The 9282-nt window shown below is 43.1% G+C and overlaps 1 protein-coding gene across 5 annotated transcripts in view; it reads left to right on the forward strand.

The window, feature by feature from the left end:
• The window catches only part of KIAA0319 (KIAA0319 ortholog), a 29041-nt gene extending 20946 nt beyond the window's left edge, over positions 1 to 8095 (forward strand). For 3 of the 5 annotated variants that reach the window (XM_028737567.2, XM_028737569.2, XM_028737568.2), the window contains 8 exons: positions 709 to 860; positions 1582 to 1720; positions 2861 to 3020; positions 4763 to 4905; positions 5028 to 5150; positions 5289 to 5379; positions 6278 to 6369; positions 7528 to 8095. In XM_028737567.2, the coding sequence (XP_028593400.2) occupies positions 709 to 860; positions 1582 to 1720; positions 2861 to 3020; positions 4763 to 4905; positions 5028 to 5150; positions 5289 to 5379; positions 6278 to 6369; positions 7528 to 7706 (1079 nt within the window). In that variant the 3' untranslated portion in view covers positions 7707 to 8095. The remainder of the gene's footprint in view (positions 1 to 708; positions 861 to 1581; positions 1721 to 2860; positions 3021 to 4762; positions 4906 to 5027; positions 5151 to 5288; positions 5380 to 6277; positions 6370 to 7527) is intronic. The other 2 variants (XR_013393966.1, XR_013393967.1) reach the window with 2 other exon arrangements.
• Positions 8096 to 9282: the final 1187 nt, after the last annotated feature.

The raw sequence follows: 9282 nt of genomic DNA on the forward strand, positions 1-9282 counted from the left end.
ATATAGTCCTATGAAAAATATTTCAGTGTGGAGCCCTGCCAAGTTCTGAGAGTCTTCTTCATCTGAGCAAGGCATTTAGGATACTATACCAGGCAGAGGGCCTTCTCGGTGGTGGCGCCCGCCCTGTGGAACGCCCTCCCATCAGATGTCAAGGAAATAAACAACTACAGTGGTACCTCAGGTTAGGAACTTAATTTGTTCTAGAGGTCCGTTCTTAACCTGAAACTGTTCTTAACCTGAGGTACCACTTTAGCTAATGGGGGCTGCTGCTGTGCCGCCGGAGCATGATTTCTGTTCTCATCCTGAAGCAAAGTTCTTAACCTGAGGTACTATTTCTGGATTAGCGGAGTCTGTAACCTGAAGCGTCTGTAGCGTCTGTAACCTGAGGTACCACTGTATCTGACTTAGAAGACATCTGAAGGCAGCCCTGCTTAGGGAAGTTTTTAATGTTTGATCCCCCCTCCCCCTGTTTTTAATCTGTTGGGAGCTGCCCAGAGTGTCTGAGGAAACCCAGTCGGATGGGCGGGGTATAAATATATTATTATTATTATTATTATTATTATTATTATTATTATTATTATTACTACTACTACTACTACTACTACTACTACTGCTACTGCTACTACTATTATTTCCATTCCTATTCTTTTATTTCCTGCTCAACTCTTCAAAACAAAGCTCTTCCTCTCTTACAATTTTATTGTTTAGAAAGCAACCGCCCACCCCAGGCTCATGCAGGGGGCAAGCACATCCTCGTTCTGCCCAATAACTCCATTGCTTTGGATGGTTCGCAATCTACTGATGACCAAGGGATTGTGTCTTACCTCTGGATTCGGGATGGCCAGAGCCCAGCAGCTGGGGTAAGTATTTTAATAATTTAATGAAGCCAAATTGAATGTATTTTTTTTTAAAATCCAAATCCAAACACCGTACACTTTGCTTGCATTGCTGCCATGTAACAGTATGGTCCACTGGATCCAAATTGGACTTGCATGGAGCAGCCTTGGGCAAGTTGATCTGAGTCTCAGCTTTGCAGTCTTAAAATAGGAGTAGAAGAAACCAAACCCATGGGTTTGAAGATGCACTCTTTGGCTGTAGGAAGGGTGGGAGAGATGTTGGCAGACTCCATCGCCCATCATCCCCAACCATTGCAGTCAATGCTCATAGATGGTAGGAGCTGCAGTCTAACAACACATGAAAAGCCACAGGCTCCCAACCCCTGACCTTACAGTGGTACCTTGGGTTAAGAACTTAATTTGTTCTGGAGGTCCATTCTTAACCTGAAACTGTTCTTAACCTGAGGTACCACTTTAGCTAATGGGGCCTCCCGCTGCCACCACGCAATATCTGTTCTCATCCTGAAGCAAAGTTCTTAACCTGAGGTACTATTTCTGGGTTAGCGGAGTCTGTAACCTGAAGTGTCTGTAACCTGAAGCATCTGTAACCCGAGGTACCACTGTACTTTATTAACATAGCTGTTCTAGGCCAATTTGTGGTGGGTAGTTGTAAAATCTCGGGCAAATTTTATCTTGCCTTTGAGTGACTATTAATCTGAAGCAGTGTTGACTTCTCCTTTTGCAGGATGTGATACACGGCTCAGATCATGAGGCCATCCTGCAGCTGACCAACCTCGTAGAAGGGAGTTATTCTTTTCACTTGAAAGTCACCGATGGCAAAGGGGAGTCAGACATCGACATGGCTACTGTAGAAGTGCGGCCTGGTATGAGGACGTTTATAGCATGTTGTCCCTCCCAGATCTGTCCTCTTCTCCTATAAGCAGCACACAGCAAAGATCTTGACAGGCCAGGTGACCCATTCACATGCGAAACCTTGGCCCGGTAGCTCAGTGGCAGATTTCCCATTGATGCTAAAAAGTTGTTGTGGTTTGATTCCATTGCAGTTCAAGGCAGGGGCCTAAAGCAGATATGAAGTACAGTCCTTTCAGAAGTCTTGATTCATTTCCTGGATTCTCCAGTCATGGGTGGAGTGACGATACTGCTTGAAACCCACTTTGCAAGAGGTAGCTCTATAGGCAGCTTATAGATCAAATCAAGGCCTTCAAACCTGTCCCACTCTGCAGCCAAAACTTTGTTTCCTCCTCTCATTGCCATAGCTAGCACACTTCTCAGTGCTTCCATGGTGTCTCTCTGATCCTTACCACCATGTTTTCCTCATGAGAGCATACATGCAATAAAGGACCCTGATGAGGTGGCCATCATTTTGAGCCAAATTCTACCCTATGTTGTGAAAGCTTCTATTTGTTGGTTAGCTGCTTTTAATGAAGGTGCATCCTGACATGCTAATAGTGTGCAGGTAGAAAAGAGAAGTACAATGTAAATGTAAGCCCGGCCTCATGGAGACCCTCCTTGTTTTGCCTGCTCAGCAAACCTATGAAAAAGTGGCCTCAGATTCCATAAGCAATAACATGGATTACTTTTCATGCTGTGTTCTCACATACCTGCAAATACTGATTTGGATAGTCACGATGCCTTTCATTTTAGTATCTTGCTTGTTCCTTGTTTTCTGGGTTTTTGATACTCCATTTCCTTTCTGCTCTTCTGCTTAGCTGCTAAATTTTGCTAACTTTTATAAATTAATCCACCTGCATTTTCTGATGGCATGGATGACAAATTGGAGGGAGGTGGGGAATAACATAGTTCCCTCTGAAATTCATGTGATGCATTTGAGAATATAACTTTGTTTTCAGCCCATGATAAATATCTGCTTGGAACCTACATGTTCCCTGTTTGTTATTGCCGACTGGAATTTGTAGTAAATATTAATTTTGAAACCTCACATGCACATGTCAAGGCAACATTTGCCATGCTCCAAATGAAAAGCATTATTTTTGCATTCACAGATCCTAAGAAAAATGGACTTGTGGAACTGATCTTGCAAGTTGGAGTTGGCCAGCTGACTGAACAACAGAAAGACACGCTTGTGCGGCAGCTAGCAATGCTCCTGAACGTCTTGGATTCTGATATTAAAGTTCAGAAGATACACGCTTATTCTGATATCAGGTACAGAGATACCAAAAATAGATACAGTATAACCCAAAATACTACAGACCAATAAGCTTCTTTTCAATGGCAAGCAATATGTAGAGCAGGTATAAAAAATTTGGGCTGACTTGCTGACATGAGCAGGGATGCGAGAAGGTATAATTTTCCATTCCGCTGTGTATTTTTCACATGCAGCACTGTCCCATTGCAGTTCATCTTCTGCCAAAAACAACGCTATCCAACTCACTGTAATTACATAAGTTACATTGTTGTTACGTTATGAAAATAACTTCATAGGAATGCTGCAGAACAATTGCCGACAGGAGTGCTCAGAGACCTGCACTGGCTCCTGGTTTGCTAATGGGCCAAGTTCAAGGTGCCACTATTAGCATATAAAGCCCTTAACAACTTAGGACCAGTTTGCCCACAAGACTGCCTTTCCCCACATGTGCCCACTTGACCACTTCGATCGGTGGAATATGCACAACTGCAGATGTACATAATACTTGCAACAAGCAAGTTGCAAGAACTTGATTGTTTTAGTGTGGCAGCGCCTGCACTTTGGCTCTCCCTGCCTACTGAGACCAAGCAGGCACCTTCACTGAACTGTTTTCGGTGCTTGCTAAAAACATTCTTGTTTAGACAAGGCTCCTCGGATGTCCAGAAAGTCAAGGTAATTTTAATCTGTTTCAGTATTTTAGCTTCTGTTTGCTTTTAAGTATGGTTGCGAGTTGTTCTCGATTTTATTGTTATATCTTTTCATAAACTGCTTTGAGGGCTCCCTGCCCCCAGTCAAGTGGTGTATAAATTTTACGAAATAAAATTATTCCACCTCATTCATTTCCGTGCACAGGAAACACAATTCAAAGGGTGGAGGGATGTCTCAATTATGTATTGTTTGCACACTGAGAACAACAACAGTGAATACTGACTGTATCTGCTGTATTGATTTCTATTCCAGAAATGGGAGTAAGCAGACATTGGCAATTCCCACTCTTGTTTTTCTTTTCATTTCAATTCTCTGACATCTCTCACGTCTAGTGACCTTAATCTAACACTGAGCAAACCATATTTGCCCTTAAAGTGTACCAAGTCAAGATACCAAGTTGATAGGTCACTGTGAGAACAGAATGCTGGACTAGATGGTCTTTGGCCTCATCCAGCAGGGATGCTTTTATGTTATATATTTTTTTAAAAAAATTAACATGCGTGAATGCTTTGGGATATGTAAACACCATTGTTCTGTGGCTAACACTTGAGGAGGTTGCCCATTTTGTAGCAGATGCATGCTGTGTTACGGCCTGTTCAATCACGTGTAATTTCAAACAGCTAAGTCGGCAGCCGATGCCTGCGTTTCCAATTGAGAAATAAAATTAAAATCACCATGTCTCCCTGTTGCACAATCAGGGTCTGACTTGCATGGGGAGCCTCTCTCTCTCTCTCTCTCTCTCTCTCTCTCTCTCTCTGTGTGTGTGTGTGTGTGTGTGTGTGTGTGCAGGAGACTCTTTGCTTCGGAAGTTTGCCCTTGAGCACATAGAGGGCTGTAAAAATGGGGAAGCCCCTGGGTCGAAGTGGGCAGGGCTTGGCAGCACCATTTGTCCTTGTGACTGCCATTGCACGAGTGAACCGAATCCCGGAATAGGGGTTGTGCAAAGGCCAAATCAAACAGTCTGACTGTGACAATATTTCTTAAATTGAAAAGCCAGCCCATTTGAATGCTATAGTCTGGTTATTTACAATAATATACATCCTCTCTTCAGCACAGCTGTTGTGTTCTATGTTCAGAATGGCCATCCTTTTAAAGTGATGAAGGCAGCAGATGTTGCACAGATGCTACGCTTGCAGCTCTTGAAGGAGAAGCCAGACTTCTTGCTTTTTAAAGTGCTTCGCGTTGACACGGCTGGTATGTAGTATTCGCGTTATGCTGCAGAACAATACCAAAGCCCAATGCAATAATAATAATAATAATAATAATAATAATAATAATAATAATAATAATAATTTTGATGGTTTTTGCTGCTATAGGTTGCCTCTTAAAGTGCTCCGGACATGGACATTGCGACCCTATCACGAAGCGCTGCATTTGCTATCAGCTGTGGATGGAAAATTTGATACAGAGGTATCTTAACAGCGGAGAGAGTAATTGCGGTGAGTTGAGAGGAAACGGGTGAAGTGTTTCAGGCAGGGACGGCTGAATAGAGTAGATCTGTGATGTTGCCATATTGAATGCATAAGTGCATTAATGGTTCCTCTAATAACTTTGAACATTCTACTTCCACCTTCTAGAGTGGAGTATACTTTATGTAACGGCATCAGCTTTCATTTTGATTGTGCTGATGGCGGGGTTCGTTTGGCTCTGCATCTGCTGTTGCAAAAGGTAAATGATTTCTAATGAAGCTCGTACGAACATCCCTTAGTTCTACAGTCACCAAAATAGATTAGAAGCCTCGTTTGTACTCAGAAGCATCTACTGATAGGTTTGGGAGAATATTTGCCCTTTAACCACCCTGTGAGTTTGGCAAGTGGCTAATGGGAATTAAGGGGTGTCCAATTAATCTGAGGTGAGGCAACCATAAGAGATATGTGGCTGCCCATAGCACAGTGGTGTAGACGCAGCTCCCATGTAATAAACTATCTGTGTGAATAACCACCTGTACAGGTCAAAAACAGTTTTTCAACCATGCCTGTATAACGCCTTTGGTTTTGGTTGCTTGTAAAAGGGCTTCTCCACCTGGAGCTCCACCAAGGGGCCATGTCTGTGGGTGGCTACACTGTTGAAGGGGCCCAAGTACGACAGCATGAATGATGCTGAAATGAGGAGGCACGCATCAGGAGTGGGGAACCTAAGGATCACATTCCCTTCCAGTCAACCTTCTGAGGGAAGGTGGGAACATGGCAGAGGTGGGTAGGCAAGAGGCAGAAATGGGTTGAGCAACGAAAGTCCATGTTTTCTATTCCCCCACACTCACTCATCCCTCTCTATTCTCCATCCAGGTGAACAAGAAGCAAGATCAGAGTTCAAGGAAATATTCTAGTCAGGCATAAACACTCAAGCAGGGTACCAAAAAATAAAATAAAATGGTGAGGGGTGTGTCCTGGAGTGGGGTATGGCTGGGGAGTGGGTATGGCCTAGGAAGAATCATGAGGCCTAGTATTTCATCCTTGGCTTATATAATGTATATCCTTTGTGGTTGGGGTGGTTCCTAAGGAAATATCACCGGGGGGGGGATGGGTACTTGGTTTCCCAGCTTTAAGTGGAATATTTCATCTTTTAGCAGAAAGAGGACTAAAATAAGAAAGAAAACAAAATACACAATTTTGGATAATATAGATGATCAGGAGAGAATGGAGCTCAGGCCTAAATACGGTATGTTTCTTTCCCCCTTTCCCCCCCATGTCTTCCAACCTTTGCTACAATTCCTATGCGACTTTCTGTTTCTTGTGCTATTAATACAGACTTTTCTTTTGCATGCATCTGTCGCTTTCACATTTTAAGGCAGGATAACATCTGATGGAGCGGGCTGTCTCCAATAAAAGTCCCGGCCATGTTAAATCTCCCAAGTTGCAATAGCACTTGCATTTCCCTGCCAAGGAACCAAAAAAAAAATCACCATGTATTTATTTTCAATTATTTCTGACACACCTTTCTGCAACAAAAGCATGCTGTTTCCTTTTGTTTGGATTCTGCTGCAACTGAAGTTAACCTGAACTGGTTGTGGTTCAGGCCAATAAATATTACCGTCAACATGCTCATCAGAGGTGAATGGCAGCTACTGCTTGCGTCCCAAAGACAGGCAGTTGTGTTCCTTGATGATGGGCTCACAGGGCATGTGTGTGGTAGTACTAAGTCACTGATTCAATCAGTGCAAGGATTTATCTGTGCAACAGAACACTCCCCTCTCTTAAACTGCTATGAGAGTTTCCTCAACCCTCTGGAGTAGATTTGGGAACGGTACAGGGCACGTGTGGGAGGAAGTCCCTTGTGCTCATCCAATTATTTAGTTGAGTAGCACCGCCACTCCTCTATTGGATCATAACAGAAGGAGCAGCAGACTCTAGCAGAGATGTCAATAGGCTTATTTACATGTCACCTGGAACATTGCATGGAAAGGAGAGCCAGTGTGGTGTAGTGGTTAAGAGCGGTAGACTCGTAATCTGGTGAACCGGGTTTGCGTCTCCGCTCCTCCACATGCAGCTGCTGGGTGACCTTGGGCCAGTCACACTTCTCTCACTCACCTCACAGAGTGTTTGTTGTGGGGTAGGAAGGGAAAGGAGAATGTTAGCCGCTTTGAGACTCCTTCGGGTAGTGATAAAGCGGGATATCAAATCCAAACTCTTCTTCTTTAGAGTTAGCGCTCAATGTTAATGTTGGATTGCTTGTGGTGGTGTGGCTCTGGGTGATGGTTTATGGTAGTAAGATGTAACATTACTTCCTCAATTGGATGTTGCGGGTGAGATAACAGAGATCAAATAGTAAGCAGACGTTGCAAAGAATCTTCTGCTTCCCGTCTCCTCCCTATCTCAGGTATAAAGCACAGAAGCACAGAACACAATTCCAGCCTGATGGTTTCAGAGTCAGAGTTTGACAGTGACCAGGACACCATATTCAGCAGAGAGAAGGTTGAAAGAGAGAACCCAAGGAATGCCATGAATGGTTCCATGAAGAATGGTGTCTCCTTCAGCTACAGCTCAAAGAACAGATAAATGAAGAGGCTGCAGTGGAAGGACACGTGCTAAGGCTATGCTGCTCCTCCTTCACCACCCCCTCCCAAACTATACTGGTGGGAGACGGGATGATAAACTTCCAGCATAGTAGAAAAGGAAATGGACGCGGTGGACTTTCCCCTTCATTTCTTTAACCAATAACGTATTTTAACTGACCACATGAAAGGGTTTTCAAGTCTAAAAATGGTTGGAGATGGTTCCCATGTAAAAGGTTATTGCTCAAGACTGTTACATTACAAGGAGCACATATGAAAGCTACCTTATATTGTTGTTTCCTTTAGAAAACAGTGGCTATGCATCTGTACAAAGACACAGCAGTATGCAAATGTACCTTGAGTTATTAAAAAGAAAAGCAGTGTGCGGCTATAGCGTTCACCTCCTTCCAGTCACTTTTAGTTTAACAAATAAGAGGGTTGATGAAAAGGGGTTTTGTGATATCTGCTTTGGTAAGGCAATGGAGTTGAAATCATTTTTTCAAAGGACTCAAAGCATTGTCTGAAGCAACCTAACTGCAGTAAAGGACATTCGTATTTGGATGGCAGACTTCCTAGGAGTCTGGCAAGCCCAAGCTGCTGGAAGAAAGGAAAGATCTGAGTAAAATTTCAAGCCTGTTGCTACCTCCTTCTTGTAAGTGGATGCCACACTTGGGAGAAGGTTCTATACTTGGGAGAAATTGGTGGCACATGCCATATGCCACCAATTTGACCCTCTTCTGTCTATTTTGCTGAAGAAAGGCTTGCAAAATCATTCCACGTTCTTTGAAAACTGCAGCTTTTGTGGGGTACATTGATTTAATAACCGGTACTGGAAGTTTTAACTCCTTCCCTTTATTTGCCTTGTGAAGTGCTGAGAGTAAATCAGATGCGCTCAACTCCATTGACTGTGGCATTCTGTGTAGTGAAAGTGTGGGCCAGAAATCACCTAGTCTTAATATCTAACAATGCTCATAAAACATGTTTACTGAACAAGAACCAATTGTCATCGGGTTTCTGTGTGTGCATCAGCACTCTCCCTTCATGATAAACACGAAGATAAGCACAAATTTCTAAAAAAAAAGGTTTAAATTTCATGCTAGGGGCTTAACCCAAATGTTGCTGTAAACAAAGAAGAATGGGCTAAACAGAAGTTTTAAGGCACTGCGATGATTTTTACCCATGGAGAGTAAAGTGTCATGTGCCTCAGGTATTGAACAATTAGCGATTCAACTGTTTTTTACATGAAGTCACACAAAGCAAACATATATTACACCTGTGTAACCAATTTTTCTCAATATATAGTTCAGCTTTAGGAACCTTGGTTTTGTGTCTTCTAGAAGTTGTCTGTGCAACTTGAGGGCTTGCATATCCTTTCACCAGCAGAAGTTGGTCCAATGAAATAAGTGGCTTTCCCATTTTGTCTCCAAGGCAAAACTAGTACACCTGCCTGGTCCTCCAGGTGATGGTACTACAAACTCACATCATACCTGACACTTGCCTGTGTTCACTGGGAGCTGGAGCTTAATATCTGGAGGGTCACAACTTCTCCATCCCTGTGTTGAAGAAAACTCATACCAATG

This window comes from Podarcis muralis, chromosome 8 (assembly GCF_964188315.1).
Source record: "Podarcis muralis chromosome 8, rPodMur119.hap1.1, whole genome shotgun sequence".
Classification (NCBI taxonomy): domain Eukaryota; kingdom Metazoa; phylum Chordata; class Lepidosauria; order Squamata; family Lacertidae; genus Podarcis; species Podarcis muralis.